This window comes from Gobius niger (genome assembly GCF_951799975.1).
Source record: "Gobius niger genome assembly, chromosome: 23".
In the NCBI taxonomy this organism is placed as follows: Eukaryota; Metazoa; Chordata; class Actinopteri; order Gobiiformes; family Gobiidae; genus Gobius; species Gobius niger.
In genome coordinates, this window is record NC_136874.1 from 6,285,416 (window position 1) to 6,310,115 (window position 24,700).

The 24,700-nt window shown below is 41.2% G+C and overlaps 1 protein-coding gene across 8 annotated transcripts in view; it reads right to left on the reverse strand.

Moving 5' to 3' along the window:
- LOC306982055 (R3H domain-containing protein 1-like) overlaps positions 1–24,700 on the reverse strand; it is a 76,826-nt gene that overhangs the window by 16,657 nt on the left and 35,469 nt on the right. For 7 of the 8 annotated variants that reach the window (XR_013794162.1, XR_013794163.1, XM_079581825.1 and 4 more), the window contains 8 exons: positions 23,026–23,261; positions 20,435–20,701; positions 19,189–19,343; positions 18,943–19,065; positions 14,596–14,955; positions 12,742–12,883; positions 3,704–3,855; positions 2,933–3,066 (listed from right to left, as the gene is read on the reverse strand). Coding sequence is in view for 6 of the 8 variants with exons in the window: in XM_079581825.1 (XP_079437951.1) it covers positions 2,933–3,066; positions 3,704–3,855; positions 12,742–12,883; positions 14,596–14,955; positions 18,943–19,065; positions 19,189–19,343; positions 20,435–20,701; positions 23,026–23,261 (1,569 nt within the window). In the remaining 2 variants the exon portion in view is untranslated. The remainder of the gene's footprint in view (positions 1–2,932; positions 3,067–3,703; positions 3,856–12,741; positions 12,884–14,595; positions 14,956–18,942; positions 19,066–19,188; positions 19,344–20,434; positions 20,702–23,025; positions 23,262–24,700) is intronic. The other variant, XM_079581827.1, reaches the window with a different exon arrangement.

Below are 24,700 nucleotides of genomic sequence, written 5' to 3' on the forward strand. Positions count from 1 at the left end.
CGGAAACCAAGTATCGTTAAAGAAAAAAACAGACCAGTACCCGGCCCTACATTTGGACATACCTTAGTTCTGGATTAAGTATTCACATAGTTCTAGTTCAGACCTACTTTCGTCCTGCCTGCACCTGTTCTCTCCTTTTTTCCCCATCCTCACGTTCCCCTCGTGGGACCGTCCCGCGCCTCTCTCCCGCACGCCGCCACATAAATCATCCCTGCCCCGCTACAACAGCTGGGACAAAGCCAAAGTCACCTCTTCTTGCTAACGCATGTCTTTGCATTGTTCTCCCCCTCTTGCTTTGTGACTTGTTATGTATATGCCAGGCCACGACGCTCCCAGCAGTGCCACCGGGCCCGCGCTCCCCTTCCCCAGATTGATTAGGTCCGGGGAGGAAGCGCGGGGGAAATAATTATTTTGCTTGCGGTGAACCGGTTCTATCAATCAGTTTTAATGAGAGGGGATGCGCCACACTTGTCCCGCTAGAAAAGCATAATGCGGCATAAGCTATGAGACGGTGTCAAATTTGCCATTCATGAGCTATTCACCGCGCCACTTTACAACATGTATTACGGTAATAACATCATTTTTTTCCTCCCCCCGCCACACGTGCGTGACCTTGGCTTTTCCGTTACCGGGGGGATTCACTCGTCAAGCTGCCTTTTCGGTCTATAAATACTGCTATCAGGTATGACGGATTGCGCGGCGCCTTTCTAGGACGAGCTATGGGCTAATAAGTGGATCTTAACCCAATTGTGGCAAGTTTTTTTTTTGCGATTAGGGAAACGTCAACGCACAAGAAGAGGTATTAATCAGCCGGCTGCCATCATCAGTGAGAACAGGACTTAACATAATTGCGGATTTAAAGGCTGCACATGTAAACACTATTAAGAGCGCTTTAATTCTACTCGCTTCAGGGTTTGAATGAATTATTAAAGAAGTCAAAAAATAAATTATACAAGCAAGAGAATGGCAAGAGGGTGAAGTGCCAGTTTGGAACGGGGACTTAATGACGAGGAGCAGAGGGAAAATACTATTCTTTCCACATGGATTTCTTGCAAATTCCAAAACAACAAAATAGCAGTTGGATGGTGCATTTTAGATCATTAACTGGAGCTGCTTTTACAAAGGAAAAACAGCTGAAAGGCTTAAAGATGACACATGAGACACAACAATGAGTCAAACAGCTGAGGAACTTTACCTCCATCTACGTCACTTCCTGTCATTAGCTTCAAAAACCAAGCATTTTTCAGAATAATAAAAAAATAACACAAAAGAGTGCAATTTTAATAATCATAATAATGCATTGGTTTTATATAGCGCTTTTCTGGACACTCAAAGACGCTTTACATTGCACTATTCGTTCAATCGATACTCGGTGGTGGTAAGCCACTATTGTAGCCACAGCTGCCCTGGGGTAGACTGACGGAAGCGAGGCAACCAGTCTGCGCCATCGGCCCCTCTGACCACCACCACTCACTACATTCACTAGGCTTCCTGGTGTTTCCCATAAGGTCTCCCATCCAAGTCCTGCCAGGCCCTTCCCTGCTGAGCTTCCAAGGTCTGACGGTCTGGGGCAGAGCAAAGGCGGCACGACCACAATTTTGAATGAAAATCTACATCGTTTATATCTTGTTTTTTTTCGATTTTAATGTTTGGAATGTTCATATATTGATAACGATACGATAACGATATATCTTTCAGCCCTAGTATTTGGTAATAATCTCAGATACTATCTTGCATTTTTATTGTTAGAAAATGTAACTGATCTGAAACACTTCCTGATTTTCACACAAAGGCTCTAACAACCCCTTCCTCTTGCTCCTCTTTGCTGTGCAGCCGTTTCCATAAAGACAGAAATGTGATTGCTTGTCCGTCTGGCTGTGTGGTGAGCACTTTTACTTTGCAATGAAAGGATTAAGCTCAGCAAGAGATCGAGAAGAAAGCATTTCCTGGGCACATAGGAGCTTTTTGGGAGTTGGCCCTGAGCTTCTATGAATAGCCACAGGTGAAGATCCAAAGATTACTCAAAGATGCGCTATCAGCTTAAAGCACAACTCCAGGTATATTTTGGATTTTTATGCTTTTGAAAAGTCAGTGTTGCATAATACTCCCCCTCTCATGCTTTGAGGAAGAGTACACTCTAGGCCAGGGGTTTTCAATGATTTTTCAAGATGATATGACACAAATGAGAGATCAAATGCCTGTGAACACTCTAAAAATGTGTGAAATACAGTCAATTCTTTCTAAAAATCTTCAAAACAGAACCTGAACAATAATAATTACAGTTATAATAATAATTTTGGGGAAAATGTGGCTCAAAACAAGGAAAAAATGTGTGAAGAAATGGGGAAATACATTGGGGGAATCTAGAAAATATTGTAATAAAAAATAAGAAAAAATTAGGGAAAAGAATTTGTAAAAAAAATAAAATAAAATAAAAAAAAAGAAAGAAAGAAAGAAAGAAAATGGGGAAAAATGGGGCAGTATAGGACAAGAAATTGAGAAATAATGAAAAAAAAAAAAAAAAAGACTTGAAACAACCAAGTCACTTCCTTTAATGCTGTCCCTTGACCAACAACATCAAAACTGTATCTTTCCTCCCGGTAACTACATTTAGATACCAGTAGAACCTAAACTTTTTTCCCGATACCAGACTGGTATCATTTAATGGTAGCCCTAATCCTGTACAGACAACGCTGGCATTTGTAGAAAATGGTGCTTTACTTTGGGCTAAAATTGGCAGGTCCGGCCCCTTAGTCTTTTTACAATGAAGAAAATCGTCCCTTCCCCGAGCGAACTTGCCTATCCCTGCACTAGGCCTTAACATTTAGTAAACAAGATGACATTTCAACACATATTAAAAATCACTTAGTTTCCTCTTAGTGCACCAGCTCATAGCTACAACCTCAAAAAAGCACATAATAAATAGAAGTACCTCATAGTGGCGTGCTGGTTTTGGGGCAGCAGGCTGTAGTACGGCTGTACCCCTCCCACTGGCATGGCCCCCTGTCCCGTCTGGTACGGGACCAACACCGGCTGCTGGTATGACTGCTGCTGCACTGGCACCTGCTGTGGAGAGAACACGAGGACAGTGAGCAGGACGGAGGGAATCAGGGACATGGAGAAAAGCTTGTATAACAGTACGTAGTATTTACTCACTTATTACATACTTACTAATATAACTGCTTTCCTATTGTTCTGGAATTATTGCTTACTTTGATACTTTGGAAAGCATTAATCATAGTTTTACATCGGTCAGTGAAGAGTCAGTGTTGTGAAACTTATAGTGCTTTACCAAAGACCAAATAAAGGAAATGATTGCAATATCCAACATATAGAAGTTATATAGAACCCTGCATTCCCTCATTCTATAAATCCAAACGAAAGGATTGCAATATGAGTCATTGTGAAAGCCGATCGCTCGACAAAGGCCGGACTTGGTTGAGTGACGAGCGCATTGCATTTCTCTGATCTCAAGGACAAATCGCAGCACTGTAAAAATATGTATTTCACTTTAATATCAAGGCTGTGTTCCTATTGAGCTTTTCACTTCTTTTTTTTTAATGGCGCGACAAGAATACAAAAGCCTTGCACTCCTTTGAGAGGCACAGAGACGTCATTTATAACAAAATAAGTCTGAGCGCTCCCGTCCCATTATCGACTGGTAACATTATGCCGTTTGACAGTGGGTGAAAAGAAGAGCTACCTGATAAGACTGCATCGGAGGGTACTGGACCATCATGCCTTGCAGCGGGGTGTTCATATTGCTTTGCTGGTTGGCGGGGAGGGCGAGGTTGGCTGTTGGCTGCACCATGGTTTGGTAGCTGGATGCTTGGTTTGGCAACATGGCCTGGTGCACTGAAACAAAGATAGACATACTGTGATGAAGTGAACAGATATGAAGACGGACCAGATGTTTACATACACTTTATAAGAAGACACATCTGTATTTGTTTCTCACTGTCCGACTTGAAACCAGAATTAACTTTTACTCTTTTAGGTCAATTAGAGTTATAAAAAATATTTCTATTTGCTAAATGCCAGAAGAATGAGAGCTAGAATTTTACACAGGGTTGTACATTACTTTTTACAAAACCAAAAATATTAATCGTTAATTAATTAATCGTTTGTAGCATTGCCTTTAAACTGTGAGTCAAACAATTGGAATTCCCTTCCACAAGCTTCTCACAATAATCGGCATTCCTTCATACAGAACTGGTGTATCTGAGCCACATTTGTCGGCCATCTTGCCTTCTCAGCTCATTTTCAACTGGATTGAGATCAGGATTTTGCGATGGCCACTTCCAAACATCCTAAAAGGAGGTATACCTGATTTTACTTCTAGAAATGCAATGAAATGTATTTTGCCTTCAGTGTATTGTAAACTCAAAACAGTGTGTATCAAATTAGCAAACATCTGTACATTTTATGAACTTTCAAGCTATTTTTCTAGCATTTTTGTGAAAGTGTCCCTGAAAAGTGACCCTACAAGTTGTGAAATGTGCCCATAAACTTGTCCCTGTAAAGAATTTGGACGCTACAAATATATTAGGAAAGTTATGAATGAGTTTGGACCACAAATAACATTTCCTCTTTCATTGTTTGCAATCAAAAAAATCAGGTATAGACCCTTTAAGCCACTTTGTAACCTGTATTGGCAGTATGCTTTGGGTCATTGTCCATTTGGAAGATCCATCTGCACCCAAGATGTCTAGAGATGTTGTTCCAATATGTCTTCCAATCACTCCCACAGCGAAACAGCCCCACAGCATGATGCTTCCCCCCCAAGATTCCCCTTTTGTCCTCCAAACATGACAGGGGTCTTTATGGCCTAACAATTCGTCAGAGCACAGGATATCTCTCCAAAAATGTAAGTCTTTATCCTTGTGTACACTTGCACACCCAAGATGTCTAGAGATGTTGTTCCAATATTTCCACATAGCGTTCTTTCTTCATGATGTCATTTACTGTATTTTGTGCAGTGCACCAGTCCCTCCTGCAGCGAAACAGTCCCACAGCATGATGCTGCCCCCCCGTATTTCACAGTTGGGATGCTGTTCTCAGGCTTACAAGATTCCCCCTTCATCCTCCAACCGTGACAATGGTCTTTATGGTCTAACAATTTGTCAGAGCACAGGAAATGTCTCTAAAAATGTAAGTCTTCATCCTTCTGTACATTTGCAAACGCCAATCTGACTTTTTTATGTTTCTTTTGGAGTAAGGTTCCCTCTCAATCCTCAATCCTACTTCGTCCCGGCATGTTCCACAGCAACAAAGGTACTCATACTCGTACACAATCCCTGGCTACTCTACCCTTCTCTTATAATTAGCGCCCGACAAAGGCACAAGACAGGCTTTGTTATCTCGACTTTCAAACTTTTGACGCTTGATATTTGCCGGAAACAATACGAGACAAAGCTCGGTGCGCGGCGTTCAAAAGCCCGTGACGGGGGAACAATGGCGGCGATTGAAGGATGGCGGATGAGGGGAGTAGAGCTGTTACTCGCCGAGCTCGTTTGAGGCACTTGGAATAGATGAGAAAGTCGATATATTTGATTTCGCCCGCAGTGGCTTGAACCTGCAACCTGAGCGACTCTGATTCTCTGTCAGGAAAACAAGGAGCCGTCAGCCCTCTAACCAGTGATTAAGCCGGTGCAAACAAGCAACAATCGATGAAATAACAATGTCACTACACTTCACTATTTCATTTAGGGGTATTTAGCAGATGTAGATTATTCAAAGGGGACACATCAGGCAGAACTGACTTTTCTGAGCTTAGAACCATTTTTTAACATCGTTCTCTTGTCAAACACATACCTGGAGTAGTATTTCTAGGGCTGTCACGATAATTACTAAATCGACTTCAATAAATGACAGATAAACAATACATTTTCAGACTCAACATGAAATACAATGAAGCAGACGATAAATGTTAACAGTGAGATATTTTAAGATTAAGTGCTTCTCAAACATAGCTCCTTCTCTGGAAGCCTTAGAGTTAGTTTCTGTGGCATTAACCTCTTAAACCCCTCCTTAACCAAGTGCATTTTCTCCACATCAGTCAGAGTAACGCCTCATTTGAAAGGAAAGACCTGAGAAACTCCTCTAAACAGATCTTATTCCTCGTGTTGTCGTTTTTTGTCGCTCTTTTGTTGCATTTGTTGCAAGTCCATTCATACGTGGATATTAAAGCAGAACTAAGTAACACATGCCCCTAGAGGCCACAAGCGCCACTGCAGGTGTCGTGAGCATGTTTTTTTCACTCATTAATTGTCCGTGAGAGTAAATACTACGCTGACAGAGAAGACAAAGGGAGAGAGGGATATTGTACATCCAATTACACAATGGAGATAATTTTTTTCACTGAAACTTGGCTGTAAATACTGTTTAAGTGGTGCTAGCCCGCAGTTAGCTTTGCCCATTAGCCTGTTAGCTTCTTCTTTGTGATTCCATTAGTGTGTATTGGTGGTTTTCTGACCAGAGACACCGGGGGAGATGAAAGACCCCCCCCAATCATCTCATTAACACTTGTATTACGCCCAGAGGGACTACGGAAAGGATTTATTAAGGTAAACAAGTTACTCAGTTCTGCTTTAACAGCCATTTAATATTAGAGCTAATGAATCAGTAATTCCAGAATGGGGTGTTTGTTCCCTCCCTCTTTTTTTCCAGTACAGAAATACATGGCGATCTCACAGAAAATGAGGCCACACGTTCGCACTTCTAAACCATTTGTAGCTGAGTTGAATAAAGACAACACAAAGTCATTTGTTCCGGCCATTTTCCAACCCAGACTAAAATGGTGGCTCTCTCGCCGGAGGGAGAAAAAAAAAATCAAGACGCTTAAATGTCAAGGTGAGGAAAGAGACATTTGAAAAACGGCGTCCCCGGTGACACGCGTGTGCGGCACAGGCAAGAAAAGGACGTCCTATTGTGAAGGTGTCTTTAGCGCCGGACCGCTCGGGGAGGAGAGAGCAGCGAGACAATGAAAGAGCTCCGCTAAGGAACAAGGGCTATTTTTACCCACCTGCCTCCCACCTGTAATGACTGTAATATCCAAGACCCAAATGCACTGGAAACGCAAGGAGCCATTTTGAATTTTTCTGAGACTTACAGGACCATCTTATACAGAATTAACTTTTTTTTTTACATGTAGTAGCATTCAAAAGCAGACATGGAGTGGTCATTTGCTCATGTTTAACCTCTTAACCCCCACCATAACCAAGCCAATTTTCTCTAGCTTCTCGAACTGGAGCTCAGTGTAACGCCCCATTTGAACGCTAAGATCCACAAAACGGATCGAAGGTTTTTGCCTCGCTGTTTTCACTTTTTCATTGTATATTTTGTTGTTCTTTTTTCATGACTAATTTGTTGCGTTATTGTCTCTTTTGATGCTTTACTGGGGCCTTTTCATCCTAATGTACATCTCGTATTTGTCACTTTTTTGTTGCTTTTTCATCTCTTTTTCATCACCTGTTTCTTTGCTTCTTTCCCGCTTTTTTGTTGTTTTTTGCTGCTTTTTAATCACCTGTTTTGTTAACGTTTTTGTCTCTCTTTTGAGGCTTTATTGGTACGTTTTCATCTCGCTTGTGTCACTTTTTTGTTACGTTTTGGTTGCTTTTTCATCACCCGTTTTGTTGCTTTTTTCTTGATCTGTTGATGCTTTATTGGTGCATTTTCACCTTCATTTCCTTCTCGTTTTTGTTACTTTTTGGTGGATTTTTCATCACTTTTTCATCACCTGTTCTGTTGCTTTTTTACGCGTTTTTTTTTTTTTAATGCTTTTTTATCACCTGTTTTATTGGTGCGTTTTCAACCTCATTTCCATCTCATTTTTATCGCTATTTTTATGCTTTTTTCAAGATTTTAGATTTGGGTAAAGATTTGACTAGATGCAAGTTGGTCATTTTATGCTCACTACTGCTACCTCTGGCCATACGTGTAACTGCAACTTCTATATTAATTAAACTAGGAATTTAGAGGCAGTTGTGGTGAACAGGTCTGGGCTCATTCTAGGAGGACATGGCTGGAACATGTAGGGGGAGGAAAACACTTAGTTTTAACATTTTTAAACTCCATATAGTCCCTTTAAGGCGGGGGTTAGGAGTTTAAACTAGCACAGAGACATGTAAGTAAACCATTTGTTATGCCAGATGCCTTTTCTGACTCTAGTTGATCCATTCATGCTGGTTGGATTTCCCGAGGCAGTCTGAAAAGTTGTACCTCGTGTCCTTTGATACGTTACAATAGGAATCCCATCCATTATGCGGCGGAAGGGAATCACCAATGAAAGGGCTCGACCAGAAATAACAACCATCTCGACCCACCGCCTCCCAACCTTCCCAACCATGAAATCGCTGTAATATCAAACGGCGCAGATCCCATTCCAGTCGAAACCGATGAGACAACTGCGACTTCTTAGGAAAATGCCTTGGCGGAGGATAATAGCCCGCTCTCCTGACATAATGACAGTGAATCCGGTGCTCGGCTGACCTCTCTTTTGTGCAGGGTAGAGCGGACCGGAGCGAAGAGCCGATGCTAAGGTTAGGCCTAATTAAATTGCGCTCGGGATGTCTCAAGGCTGTAATATAAAAAAAAAAATGGAGACGTCTTCTTCTCTTTTCCCTGCAGGTGAAAAGCGAGGGGCTGAAAAAGAGACCGGTTCACTGTGAGATTCATAGAGGCCTCTCAGACAGCGTCCCGGCCCCGTATCCCGCACCTCAAAATCCCAAAACCCAATCTCTCTCTACTCATGGGGTCGATCACATGACGTTTTCCTGCTACGTACGCCATTTTGTTGGACTCCTGTTTATCTTAAAGCTAGAATATTTGGTTTTGAATTTGTTCATTTTCATGAGTTGAGCAAAGTGGATTATCTAAATAAAGCATTCGACAGTGGACCTGATGTATCGAGACATGTGTTATATGCGTTAGCTATATAAAGCAATGCAGATACATCTCCGTGGAAACGAGCCAGGTTGATGTACCGCCCCCAGCATCTTATCTCAGACAAAAGTGACTTAAAAGTGCTTGAATCAGAATTTGAGCTCATTTTGACTAGTATTGATAATATTGGTATTAGTAGTTGACAAAAAACCTCATTGGTCTCAACTTATATAGCGATTTATCATTGCGATTTTTCTGACAAATATTGTGATTTTTTATATTTGAAACATTTAACCTTTTAATCCTCACCATAACTGTGTGTATTTTCTCCAGTTCAGCTTTACCCAAATCCAAAAGCTTCTCCTCTGGAGCCAGTGTAGCGCCTTATTTGAAAGCCAAGACCTATAAAAGGTATCTTATACCTCACTTTATTGTCATTACGTTTTTTTTTATTACATTTTTGCCACTTTTTATTGTGGTTTTGTCACTCTCTTGTTGTGTTTTCATTCTTGTTTTTGTCACTCTCTTGTTGTGTTTTCATTCTTGTTTTTGTCACTCTCTTGTTGTGTTCTGCTGGGGGTTAAGAGGTTTAATGCACAAACTGCTAAAATGCTGAGTGAAGGAAGTCATGTTACTTTTAGACTTTAGTCAAACAACATATTCTTGCTCAGATTGCTCCAGATTAGAACAATACACAATAAACTACTTTCAAAAAATATTTAGTTTTAAGTGGACAGCGCCCTCCTCTGGAGGAGTTTGGTTTCCAAGTCCGGGCTGGAATCACATGGCGGTGACCTCACTGCCTTTGCTCTGCCAGATCCCATCAGACCTTGGAAGCTAAGCAGGAAGGGCCTGGTCGGGACTTGGATGGGAGACCGTTTGGTAACACCAGGAAGCCTGGCGAATGAACTGAATGAGTGAGTGGTGGTGGTCAGAGGGGCCGATGGCACAGACTGGTTGCCTCGCTTCCATCAGTCTACTCCTGGTCTTATTTTTAGCGCTTGAATGCTTGTTCCATTGGCAATCTTATTTCAAGACAGTCCAAACCTACTCTTTAATTGTCTTAATTCAAGCACATTTCAAGACCTAAGATCTAAGATAAGACGGCATTTTCCCAGGACAGCACGCCAACTTCAAAAATGTATTTATCTGCAATAAAAAAACACCTGCTGGTTTTTTCCTTCACTTTTTGTATGAAATGTTACACAGTACTGCTTTAAGTTTCACAAACTCCACAGCAGAGTCGTGCCCTTAGAGATCCACGACGATAGAACTACATTCATTAATCGAGGAGCGAAATAACGCCATCTTCACCTTTGCATGTGCGTTTCAAATTAATTCACAAGTAGCGAGGGAAACGGCGGCGGCGGCCATTTTTCCCCACCTTCTCCTATGAAATAATTGCTGTCCTTTGGCTTTGTAGGGCAGCTTCATTTGTCCGCTGTCCAAGGCCCCAGCAGGGAAGGCAACATTTGCAGCCGGCGCAGGACAGAGTGTGTGTGTGTGTGTGTGTGTGTGTGTGTGTGTGTGTGTGAGTGTGTGTGTGTGTGTTAGCGAACGCACAAAATCACAATGGGGCTTCGGCAATCGCTTCGCTGATGACTGGGGTGTGTGCGGGAGCGCGAACAGGAGCTAAAAGAACTCCCGCGGTGCAGGGGGAAAAACAAAAAACTAGAATAATCAAGTCAATGTTTCCCGGGGAGATGTACGGAAAGTCATAAAAACAAACAGAACAGAAAAGGGAGAGCAGGGAGGGGATACAGCAACGATAACGCAACGTTATGTATCCAACAATGAATCGGTTAAATCGACCTGGGAATAAGCCTGGACAATTTGGGGGAAATAATTGAGGTTTTCCCCGACTAGAATTGCGACTAGAAGATTTTTTTCCAAGATTAAAAAGTAAACATGTCCAGGAGCAACGACACTGCATTCATATGTTCGCAGATGACACTACACTGCAAAAAACTAGTTTAAACGTCTCAATCTGAGCATAATAATCTAAATCTGAGTTGTTTTGACTTGTTAACTTGCCAATGGGGTTAGAAAATCAGTCTCATCTTATTTCAGGCAAGATTTACTTTAGAACTAGTTGTAAATATCATCAAAAGAGCAAAACAAACTTGGTGAGATCGGAACCAAGTTGAGTGAAAATGCCAATGCTTGATATTACTTTTTGTCGTGTAAAATCTCAGTGTAAATGATATATTACTCCTTAAATACTTGTTAAGGTTTGATAGCAATTAACTCAGCTTTGTTTGCAACTCTCTATTCCAAGTTTAAAAAGGCTGAACTACTTTCTGGATAGAATTTACTCCAGATTCATATTTATTTTATTGTTTGTCTCACAAGGGAGAAATTTGACTTACCATTTACCAACATTACCGTATTTTCTGGACTATAAGTGGCACTTTTTTTTCATAGTTTGGCTGGGGTGCGACTTATACTCAGGTGCGACTCATATCAAAATGTTTGTGTCACATGTTTGTTATTTTCACACTGGCAGCCACTAGAGGGCGCTCGAGGCTTGTGTAACAGTTTCTGCTACTCCTTTACCATGACAAATAAAGCACCTACTTACTGTAGCACAAAAATAAATAAGTCGAGAAGCGGAAAGAAAGAGAAATGAAGAAAAGGCTAAAAAATAATAGCGGTCTAAAAGTGTGATGGCCACAGCGAGAGGGAAGAGTTTGCAAATAGGTGCTTTAACAACGTGCTGCCGGGAGAGGCTTGTCAATGCTGCAGTGCGACTTATACTCCGGAAAATACGGTACTCATACTCCACATATTAGAAAAAACATTGATCATTGTTTTAGTCTGGCTTTGGCCTGGGTTAGAGTCGGTTTAGACCCGGGAGAGTTCTGGTAAAGCATCTTTTACTCGTGGTTTACACTACAAAAAGTAAATATCAAACATGGGTTCAAATTATTTATTTTGTTCTGAGCAGTTTTCACTAATTTAGACACTTTTTCCTGATCTGACTTACTTTCAGATGGGTTCTAAGGTCATATTGCTTGATATAAGAAAGTAAAACTACCAATGGGACAATTTTCTTACCCCGTTGGCAAAGAAATGAATCTGAAATAAAGACAAAATGTATTGAAACGAGTCAAAAATCCCAGAACAAGTGAAATAATCTATGGTAAAAGCCCAACAAAGTCTTGGCAAGTCAAAACAACTCAAATTCAAAATCATTATGCTCAAATTAAGACATTTAAACTAATCTAGATACTCATTTTTTGGAGTGTAAACCTGGCTTAGTCCTGTTTTACATGTGGTATTGTAAAGTCCTGAGGTAAACCTTGGTTAGACCTGGTTTAGTCCAGCTTTAATCCGTCCTTGTGCAGACCCGATCTAGCTTTCATACAAAACTATTCAATTCCACATCCTGCACCGATAAAAAGATGAAACTTGGGTAACGAATCCCTCTGCAGCGGACTTATTTTTGTGCAAAGCCTGTGTTTGTCCTTGCAGACTTGTGGCTTCCCTTGTGAAGAAGCAACGCGGCAAACAAAGCCATCGAGAGAGAAGTGCGGAGTTAACAGCCCATTCATATCTCCGTGACGACTTACAGAAACAAGGACACGCTCCGCTCCCGACAAAAATCCAGCCCGATCACTCAAACTGACTTCAAACGGCGCAGACCTTGGCCATCAAACAGTGCTTTACATAAGGAGAGATGAAGGCGGGGAGTACTTGCGCGATCTCCCATGGTGTTTTGTAGAATTAAGAGTTGCTTTTTTGTGATGAGATCAATGTTACAGTGCTTTTTTTTTCCACTTTTCGAGATTAGGAAGTGTTGAAACATTGCAGAAATGATAATAAAGCTGTCATGTGTGCGCAGTTGTGGGGAAGTACCTTGTTGCTGGGGCAGGTTTTGGCTCTGGGGGCAGTTGTAGGGGTTGACAGGGGAGCGGTAGTGCTGCTGAGGCTGAGTTTGTTGCTGCTGCTGGGTCGCGCAGTGCGGGTGGTGAACCGAAGAGCAGTAACACGCCGAGACCTGCAAATACACGCCGTAAGTTATTCTACTTCATCATGTAGCAGTCCGGCTAAACACATTTACTTCATACGGTGAAGAATCCTGCAATAATTGACTCCTTGTGACTTCCTGTTTTGATCCAGCGCGCCAAAATAAAAGCACACGGCTCGTCTCGTTGATTAGTTCAGCTGGTACTTGCAACATTACAATAATACAATTAAATACACACATTTTAAGTGTTTTGCCTGTTACTAGGTAGGCAGAAAGAAAGTTGAACCAATGAATAAGACTGTGCTTTTATTTTTGCGTGCTGGAACGAAACAGGAAGTCGCTTCTTGGGCAGCGCTGTTATGATTTATGAAGTTATGGTCAAGGTCAATTTTATTTCTGTAGCACATTTACCACGGCTGCCCAAAGTGCTTCACAACACAAAACCGATGATAAAAACTAGGAATACAAATACAAACAAGGCATAATAAACTATAACGTCAAGAACAATGAAACAGAAAATACAACAGCTAAACATATTACGGCACAGAGACAGTTATACAATTTATCCATTGGAGTAAATGGGGAGTTCTGGTCGTCGCTATGGTAACTCCATTAAAAATATGACAAGGGTTACATTGACTTTTTTGATTGGACCGACCAAATGGAATTTTCTGCCAAATTCTGTCAATTTCCGCCAATTTACTCCCCATAGACATTTTTCTTAACATACCAGAGCAACTGATCGTTTATTTAATAAAGTTTTTAAAAATGTATAGTTTTTTAATACTCTCCACAAAAATCAGGCAAAATTACATAGTGACCCTGACTATATGGATGTATTGGGCGGCGTTGTTATGATTTGAAGTTATCCACAGAGTCAATTACTCTACAAAAGATGAACATTTTTAGTGTTAGACTTTCATACAAAGAGGTGTGAGTCAGCCAATATGAATCAAATCCTTTGCACCACAGTGTGAGTCATGGCTGCTTTGTAGAGGGGAAGAAATTACTATGGAGATTTTTAGATTAAGATTTGGTCAGTTCATTTGTTGGCGAGGCAAGATGTGATGGGGTTGATATTCATAAAAAAAAATGTGGAGATAAAGTGTAATGTTTTAACTTTGCTTGAGCTACACAGAAACTATCAGGATTGCACTTTAAAATGACAGTCCGTAAGTTTGCAAAGTGAGGAGAGATAAGAGTCAAATTCCTCCCCTCTTTAACCAGAAAGCACTTCTTAATTTGCAAAAGGAGGAACTGAATTTTCAGAAGTAAACGATCAAGCTCTTCCCTCTTCTTTCCTGATTGGACCAGCCACAATAAAGCTCATCTCATTGGTCAAAGTGGCATCCCGTCGATTCTGATTAGTCGCTGAGAGCAGCAAAGGGAAGGACTTTTGAAAAAATACTATACTTATGTTAAAGTCAAATTTCAGACCCAGGTGGTCACACAATCTATTCAATTTGTAAAACATTGAAACTTACAGACTATCACTTTAAGACATGGTGACAGTGCAGCTCGTTGGATAGAGAACCAAGATCTGTGGTACATTTCACTGCAATGACTGAGGAAAATCTAAATCTGACTGAATAAACGATGCAGATTGTGGAGGTCATTCTGTTTTCAATGCTTCACAATAGCTTTATATTGAAAACTACAAACATGGCGGTACAAAGTATTACTTAAACAACCACTAATAATGCTAATATTGCTGCTTCTGCTAGAAAAGATGGCGACTGTACCTGCTGCATCGGCTGTTGAATATAGTGTTGTTGGAACAGCGGGTGGTTGAGCATCGCCCCAGAGAAGGCTCCCGGTCCTGGGGTGGAAGAGCTGGAGTAGCCCTGGTTGTGCCCCCCAGAGTGGGACAGCGGGACGTGCTGAGGAGCGGCCATCATCGCCCCGTGTCCCCCGGAGGTCACCACGTAGCTGGTCACCTGCTGCGGAGGCGCGCCCTGGAGGAGCATGTGGGGTGACGCGTGGTGGTGGGGTTGGTGGTACACGGCGGGGTAGTAGCGGGCGTCCGGTGCAGGGGCACTGTGGTCGCCCTGTCCCGGCTGAGAGAGGCTCATCTGATTGAACTGGGTGCTGAGGGCTTCAGGCTAAACACAAGGAAGACGGACAGTATGAGATCATGCCACAAATTGATTTTTTTTTCTTCATATTTACAACATATTATGGCCTGTAGGCTCTGTCCACAGTTAATCATAAGCAACATATTAAAAACTATAGATACAATACTTGACTAGAGGAGACTTTAAAGGTCAAGGCTAAAGCTAATGTGAAGCAGCCGCCCAAGAAGTGACTTCCTGTTTCGATCCAGCACGCCAAAATAAAAGCACAATCTTATTCATTGGTTCAACTTTATTTCTGCCTAACTATTAACAGACAAAACACTTCAAATGTGTGTATTTAATTATATTCTCATAATGTTGCAAGTACCTGCTGAACTAATCCATGAGACGAGCTGTGTGCTTTTATTTTGGCGTGCTGGATCGAAACAGGAAGTCACTTCTTGGGCGGCGTTGTTATGATTTGAAGTTATGCACAGAGTCAAGTTGTAGTAAAAACAACTGCCTCGACTTCAGCTGAGATACCCGACTCCATGTTTTTGTACAGCAAATATGTTTTTACCACAAGAGAGTAGAAATCTAAATTAGTGCAATTTATTTCGGGGGTTAATTTGCTTGAACAATTTGGATATACAGGAGGGATGTGAGAGCTAGAAACAAGTGTGGGCTAAAATGAAAAAAAAAAAAAAAAAAAAAAAAAAACACATTTTGAACAGGAGAAATCAGAAACCCACAAAAAAAAAAAAAAAAAGCACAAACAGAGAAAAACAAGGGAGGTGGGGAGGGGGCCGGCCCTTCACTCATACAAACTACATTTTTTATTATTGTGTCCCAGTGCTCCAGAAACTGATCTTTCCTTTTAGATTGAATTTCTTCCTGTTGGATATGTTTCATTATCATCATGTAAGGTGCCCCAGCTTTAAAGGGACTATACGGAGTTTAAAATTATGTCTTTTCCTCCCCCTACATGTTCCAGCCATGTCCCAATGGTTGTTATGTTCACTTTACTGTGCGGATGCCAAATTACTCCTGGTATTATTACGCCTTACAATATAGTTCCCCCTTTTATCCGCTTAGAAAATCCACATTGTTTAATTCTGTGTAATTATACTTTGTAGTGGAACACTTCACGTAACCATATTTAAATAGGGAAAACGTGGAAGAGCTTGGTAGCTTCTATCTTGACCTGTTTTGGAGCTATAGAGGAGCGAGGGAGAGGCTAAATGCTAACGCCGTCTGCGCTGTGTTTACGTGACTGAAGGCACGGGGGAAGATCAGACAGGTCCTAAAGAACTCGTCAAAGCTAAGGTAAGAACATATCTCAGTATGTAAAAACGGTGGCCTATTCCTTTAAGTAGTCTTTATAATATTTGTCAATATTTGTTATGAGCACACAGGAAATGATCCCATGTACAATGTCTACTAAAACTAAACTTGACATTCAAATACATGTGATCACTAATAGATAATAATAGGTTGGTAGATGCAGTAAAGTACTGATAAAAACAAAAGCGCATTCACAATAAGCAGCCATTAAATTTGTAGATAATAACCAGCACATTTTAACTCTTATGAATTATAATTTTGGTCAAGGATTACTCCATTACTCCACCATGTCATAAAGTTGTGCAGCCATAGTGTCTGTAAACTGAACACAGAGTAAATAAAGGTCTCTCTGGCTTAAGCGAGCTCAAATAATGACTTTTAATTAACCTTCGCCACCGTTTGAGAAAGTACAGTATGTAAAGATTAGGCTTTAACAAGGATTAAAGGGATAAATTAAATACATCAGCTCGTGCCATTATAGACACGCCCCGGTACAAGGGCAATGATGAGCGGGCGCATAGGTCACAACGTATTTTCATTTGTCAGTGCGCTCACAAACCCCCAAATCAATACACCCAAACCACCGGGGGGCCGTCGGCTGGTCCGTCTCAGGCTAAGTGCGAAATCAAAGACATTTGCGGCATTGAATTTCACTTGAAGGAGTAAACAAACACTTCTAAGCAAAGGTTTAACCCCCGGAGAATCACTGAGGGCGACGCCATTTTGGAGTCACTTTTGTCATGTTTCTGTGTTTTAAAAAAAAACCTCACGGTTTCTGGACATGGATTATTCAGAACGCAAACATCTGGTGCTAGAATGAAATATTGATGGAGGTTTTCACAGGCATAAAATTAGCCCTGGCGGCGTGTCTTTTAGCGGAATCAGGTCAAAAATGAGGTTAACTAAATGCATGTTCTATATATGAAGGGAGAATGGCCCCCGCTGGGTTCAAATACACCTTTGCTTCCATTAAACGCTCTTTGAATAGTTGATCCGGGATAATAGGGTTCAGTTCTCGGAGTCTGAGACAGCGTTCAGCCCGACCTCAGACACTGCCGTGAGCATCCGATGATCAATTAGAGCGAGAAAAGAAAGTCTACAGCCAAAAAACGGAGAAGGACAGTCGGTAATAGCTGCGGTTTGAATGAAAATGGATTCAGTACGTTGGTGTCAGCTCAAAAATAAAAGATTCTATTAACATTGCATACAAATCCATTCTACATAATACACGCCTCCACTTTAATGTGAAAGGCCTTGTTGGTTTGACGTGAGGCTAATATTCGTAGACTTTCACAACCTTAAGCCTATACTTTCACATCAGGCCAGTGTTTTCCAATTATGAATCTATGAAGAACCATCGTCTCTGCCAATTTTCATATTTTAGGGTTTCTTCAGAGCTCTCACAATTGACTTGAGGAAGAAACTGGAGATAACTTAAGATGCAACAGGGTTTGGAATTAAAACTATATAATGGCGTTGGTAATTATGCCATAAGGCTGACATTTAGCGAGATACATTAGCGATACATGGTGTAATAGCAAGCTGATAAAAGTATGAGTCATTCTAATGGCTGACACATACAAGATGTGAATATTTTTCTGTTAAACGTGAAATATTTTTTGTTGAAGCTTATTATAGATCAGACGGCACCTCTGGATTCGCCCATATATGGTCATCTTTTGGTCAAAATTAAAAAATCGAAACTTTCTATAATTACTCCAAAACTACTTTAACAAATGCTAAATTATTAATATAGTTTTCGACTAAATAAAGTTGCAAAGACATGGAGAGGAGCAAATTAGTTTCAAAAGCCCATAAATACATAAATAAGGGAGATAAATACATGATGCGTCATGTTAGCATCACGCTACATGCTAACGCTAGCTACAACTGCCGTCTTTTTTGCTTCTACTGAACAATCTGCTGTGAATAAACATCCATATGGACCCGATTTAGACTTGACTATATTTGTGAGTGATAATTAAGTTTATATTCCGCCACGAAACGGCATTAAGAGTAAACAATTGTGCTTCCTAAAACACATTTAGTTTAGTTTAGTTTATTTGAGCAACAGATGCATACAGGTATAGTATACATATAACACACAGAATTTTTCACAATATAAGAGGTATTAGTGCATCCAAGTGTATTTAACCCCCTTGTATTACCCGATGCCGTTTTTTTTTTCTTTTTTATGTATAAGATACGTTTATTTTGCTACAAATGACAATTTTATTTCTGTTACACCGTCATTATTGCATGGTGGCTACACAGGGTATTTGTGACTATGATATTGTTATATTCTGAAACCATGTAAACTACAGTGTCCCATATATAGAATACACAAGACTGCACCATTATTTGCCTAAGAACCTGTTTTCGCTATTTTTGTTTAGCACATGTGACTCGACAAGTGCCTAAAGTTTGACATTTCGGAGCCACAAAAGTATAAATCATACACCCACATGTGCTAGTCTTTCCTCTCAACATGTTCAAGCCACTGATTATACAGCAAGTCCTCACTTCAAACCCTGGTTTAGCTTTAAGGGGTGACATTGTGGTTTGGCGCTGGAACATTGGGCCCAGCTGGACATGTCGGCGTAATTTGTTTCAGACATTCAGCAAAACTAGATCTATCACGAGACAAGCCGGACACAGGACGAGCACAAATGGAGAGTAGAGGCTCCGTACCACAGTGTACTGTTGGGTTGGACACACGGGCAGGTATTGAGAGGGAGCGAGAGGAGGATGGAGAGAATAGGACACCGCGGGGTTTTGGACAGGCTCAGAGGACGCCTGGACAGGACAGATTGGCTGAAGACAAAGGACACAAGAAGGAAAAGGAAAGGACAAGGAAACTAAGTTAGGAAGGATAGACACTGATACAGGTTAGTATACGGACTAACAGACAGGTGTGAGAGGGCGGGGCGCACTTACCTGAGAGTGCAGGTGATTGGCTGGCTGTGGTGGGCCGGTGCTTTGGATTGGCTGTTGCAGGTTCTTCCCCATCTGTGCGCTCCTGCCAGCGTGAGGAGTGATTGTAGCTGGGTTATACACGACAGCGCTGCCGTCGGGGTGCATGAACGGCTTGCCTGTCGAGAAACACACACAGATAAATGATCAGAACAAAACGTCTCTTGCCTTGAAAGTTCTGGCAAACAATGCGGCAACGTGACGCGACAATCTGGGAATATATACTTTCTATTTTTTTACCCATGTGAAACTCATTGTGGATGATCTAAATTTGCTTGAGTAGGTGAGGGTTAAGGCGAGGCACTGCAGGTGAATAAGGAAAAAAAATAAATGTAGAGATATTGATTTGAAACTTTTGCTGAACATTACTGATATAAATATGAGGTCATTTTATGTTTTCATATAAAAATAAGGCATTTTGTGCATGAAAATGGCCATTTTGCGGCTCTCAGAAGGAAACATACCATATTTGGATCATAGTGTCATCACGGGGACCTTGAGACGTGGATGTAAAATCTGTCAATATTTATGAATGAATACCCGTGTGAAAGACGGCTTTACGAAGCGGCCGGGTTATTGCCACTTCACTCACGGACAAAACATCATAAAATAAACATCATACAGGGTAAGTTTTGTCATTTTCATTCTCTGACGTGAAAACTAAGATGTAAATCAATCGTGAAAAAATCAACACCTGCCGTGTCTTGCCTTAAGAGGTTCAAACAACTTTGGTTTTGGCAATATTTTACTTCAAGCATGTTCAATTAAAAAGCATCAGGGTTTCCCATTAATACATTAGTTTGTACTAAAAAAAAGCTGTACCCTGTGTATATTAACCAGAAATGATTCTTTTCATAGCAGCAAAATAGCCAAAAAGAGTTATTATTTATTGCTTAAAATGCAACAGTATGAAGGAAAACGCATCTAAATTTAAAAAAAAAAATCTCATGGGGGAAAATTGTGAAATAAATTGTGAAAATAAACTAAACTAATAAAAAAAAACATATATAAAATTCAAAATCCTAAAGCCTTTAAAGAACCTAGACTACCTAGACCTAGACCAGGAGTTTATGAAGTTAAAATGGGTCGAAATGAGCATAACCCAACATCAAACCAGGCTGAGCCACTTACAGAGCAGTAACTTGAGCTTCACTGCGTGTGAAAGGAAACAAACTAAACCCCAGTCGTCTGCAGTGGAGAGCCCGCTCACCTGTGTGCGCGTTGACCAGCACGCTGCCCGGAGGGATCCCTGAGGCTTCCAGCGGCAGAATATAATAGTTGGTAGCATCGTGGGCTGCTGGCGGCTGCTGAGACGGGACGTTCTTCACCATGTCCTGGTGTCCCGCTGCCCTGACGTCGTTGTTGGGGTGGACCGTCGGCGTGCTGGGGATCGTGGGGCGCGTGGGGGCCGGCAAGGACAGCTGCGGGCGGGACAGGGAGCTCGACGAGGAGCCGACGCTGCTACAGGACTCCGAGCCTGAAATGGACAAAATGGAGGGGTCAGTGTGCTGTCGGAATAACATTAAAATCAAACACACAGAACACAGAAGCAAAACTAGGTGTAAATGTCACAAACTAGGAATAAAGAAGCCTTAATATAGTCTAAACCTGGAGGATTAGCACCAGCGCAATATCCCAAACCTCCTCGACACACAACATCCAAGTTATTAAATATTTTGCCTGAATCAGCAGCTCTGGCCTCCTCCATCCCCCAGAATGCCTCAGGGCTTAGTGCATTAAGTTGTCAATTATAACGTGTGGGTGGAAGGAGTTGATAGTAATAATTAGGAGGCGTTTTTTCAAAAGGCAAATACTTCATAATCTCGAGTGGCTGCGGTAAACTCGTGTCTCCAGATGCGCCGTGTTGTCTTTCTTTATGAGTAATTACTAAATGTTGAAGAGACTGTCAGAGATTAGTCAAAAGCAAATAATTACACAAGCGATGGATGTGGGTTTTTTTCCCCCTCCCCCTGAAGATTATATCCAACTTCAAATTGTCTAAAGCTCGAAAGAAAAAAAAAGATTATTTACAGGATGCATTATGTAAACTACAGTGACAACTAAGAGAAAATTAAACGATATTCTAAGAGTAAATAAACCTCATTATAACAGTCTTAAAGAATAACACTTGTACAATAACACTAGGGATGCACCGATACTGGAAAAAATACGATATCCTGTATCGGCAACAAATATCCGATTCTGAAGTGATACCAGTTTTGGCTAACACCGCCTTAAAAACACAACTTTCACGGACTAAATCCAAGTGAATATGGACACGCAGCATGTCATTTGAAAGCTAAGAACCTGGAGAATTCAATCGCTGAGTTAGTTTTAACCTTCGCAAATGGATTTTTGATCACCGGGCAAAATGCCTCAGCTAGCAACAGCACGCTAAAGCTAGCAGGAGCATGCTGTTGCTAACGGCAACTGATCAAGGCTGGGTCAGAAACTGTGATAGAAATACCTAAAGTAAAATTAAAAATATGCCACTGCTGGGGCTGCCAAGTGTTTGTATTTAGTTTAATAAGATATTTGTAATGATCAGATCTCGTTATGTGAGTCGTTTATATTCATGTAAAATAGCCTGTCCCAAGGTTACTCTTGAAAACCCAGTGATCCTTGTTAAATGTTTTTCCATCATTATTTATTAATAGATATGATTAATAATTGATCGGTAACATCATGACAAGAAAAGATAAGACTTTATTGATCTTAAAATGGAGAAAAAAAGGACCATTCACTTTTACACTGAAGAAATTCTCTTGGTATTGGTTAATATCGAATATCGGCAGATACTCAAACCACCAATATCGATATCTGAAGCATATACGTAAGTTACATAAGAATTTCACCATGTTTTCAAGTAGTTTGCATTTTCTTTCATATCTACAGTGTTTAATTTAAATGATTCATGTTTGTGTGTTTTGAAAAAGTCTATTGAGATTTTGAATGGGATTTTTACTTCCTGAACCAGGATTGAAAGGGAATCACAACAATCGAGGTCCATTACGAGAGCTAGAAACGAACTGAGGCTGCAACTACCATCTTATTCTCACTTACGGCTTGGAAAAATAATACAATAACACAATTGCGAGCGGGGCTTATCATATACAACGCTTCAAAGAACCCTCCCCTCGCGCCGCTGTCGACCACAGGCTTTTGTATCGCCGCGGCGCTACCGTCCCGTAATTAGTCTTGACAGGTGTCCGGTGGCGGAGCGGCCCGTGGACCATGGCGGGACGGCAAACATTAGCTCTGATTAAGCGCGAAGGGGAAGCCGGGGGGGGGGGGGGGGGGGGGGGGGGGGGGATCGTTTGAAGCCGCTCGGAGGATGTGTGCGGAGGAAACCGTTTCTACATAATCACCAGCCAATTAGTGCTTCTTCCTCCCAGTGCGGTGACAGAGGCCATGTTTTAGTTCAGCCCGTGTTTGCTTACCAATACTAGACGAATAATGAGAAAATCCTTTGTATGAGCTGATATTTGAATAACCCGTCTCTTTACACACAATAAAATGTATTGTCTGTGCACCTCTGTGGCATATAATAAACTGCTTTGCTTAAATAAATGTAAATATATGCATTGGACTGTCTGCTTTATTTGTACAGTAGAGCCCTCAGGATCTAGTGTTTTTTTCTTTCTAGATCAACAATGGGCCTGAGGTGGTGGCTCTCTGGAGTGTTATCCACAGTCCATCAACTTCTGGATTGAATGTTTCACACTGAATATAACTTCCGACGCATCAATAAATGCAAATATCAGCTTTTGTGTGGTTACTCTGTGGACGTATTGCTCGTACCCGTTTTGGACAGGCGCCCCGTGCTCTTGCTGCTCGCGGTGCTGTCCCCCCTGACCAGGCCAGGGGGCGATATCCCGCTGAAGCTGCTGGCCTTGGTGATGGGAGGGCGCGGGGCCAGGCGGTGGGAGCTGTCCGAGCTGTCCGTGCTGCTCCAGGGCCGCGGGTCGCTGTGGCGCGGGAGGGTCTCTGTCTCCGAGCTGCTCTGTCTGCTGGCCCCTGATCGACCCACTCCCAGCCTGGAGACGGGGAAGAAAGTTCAGGCTAGTTAGAAGGACTTTCTAAAGACATGTATAAAAGTACAAAACTTAGAAACAGACGGCATTGCGTCATAATAGGAAGAAAGCATCTTTTGGGAAACACAATTTTTCACTATTTTTAGACTATAAACATATTGATCACATACAAAATCGGGTCCACATTAGTCCGGTTCACTATGTTTAGATTTCCACTGTAGTGGGATTTCCATGGACAGTATGAAAACTATATATTTTTGGAAACTTTACGGTACAAGCAATGAGAAACAGTTTCCATTTGCCCTTGTCATTTGGTAAAATTGTGCAATTGACTTCAAATCACAACCATGTCACCAAAGAAGTGACTTCCTGTTTCGATCCAGCACGCCAAAATAAAAGCACACAGCTCGTCTCATTGATTAGTTCAGCTGGTACTGGCAACAATACAAGAATATAATAAAATACACACATTTTAAGTCTTTTATCTGTTAATAGATAGCCAGACAGAAAGCTGAACTAAAGTGTAAGATGGTGCTTTTACTTTGGTGTCCTGGAGCGAAACAGGAAGTCACTTCTTGGGCGGGGTTGTTTTGATTTGAAGTTATGCAGAGTCAATTACACAATTTACCCATTGGAGTAAATGGGGAGCTCTGGTCGTTGCTACGGTAACTCCATGAAACATATGACAAGGGTTTCATTGACCCTTTTTGACTGGAACGACCAAATGGAATTTTTTGCCAAATTTCATAAATTTCCACCAAACTACGTTCTTTACTCCCTATATTAAATGGAATGGAAATGGAAACATTGTTTTCGTAATCGCTTATCTAATAAAGTTTTCAAAATGTATAGTTTTTTAATACTCTCTACAAAAATCCGGCGAAATTACATAGTGACCCTGACTATACAGATGTTTATTTCACAGCAGATTGTTCAGTAGAAGCGAAAAAACGGCAGTCATAGCTAGCGTTAGCATTAGCATGATGTTAGCAATCTCCATTATTTATGTATTTATGGGCTGTTGAACCACTTTGCTTCTCCCCATGTATCTTTATTGAGTAGAAAACTCTCTTCATAATTCAGCATTTGTTGAAGTAGTTTTGGAGTAATTATAGAAAGTTTAGATGTTTCCCCCTCAACTGCTTCAGACATGACCATATATGGGCGATTCCAGAGATGCCGTCTCTTTACTATTATAACTACATTGCACAAAGGGCTTGAAGGGCACTCTGAATCAAAAATGCGATAAGTAGTCATCTCGTAGGGAACAAAGTCAGCAAATTCAATCTCATAAATCCGCAACATGTGATCAATAAGCCTGTATTCCATTTACTTTTTCGCCCACGGCATTCCCCTTATGCGCCATCAATAAAAGATGACATGTACAAGACACACACAAAAAAAAAAAAAATGAAGAAGAAACGTTTTATGCTTTAATTGGC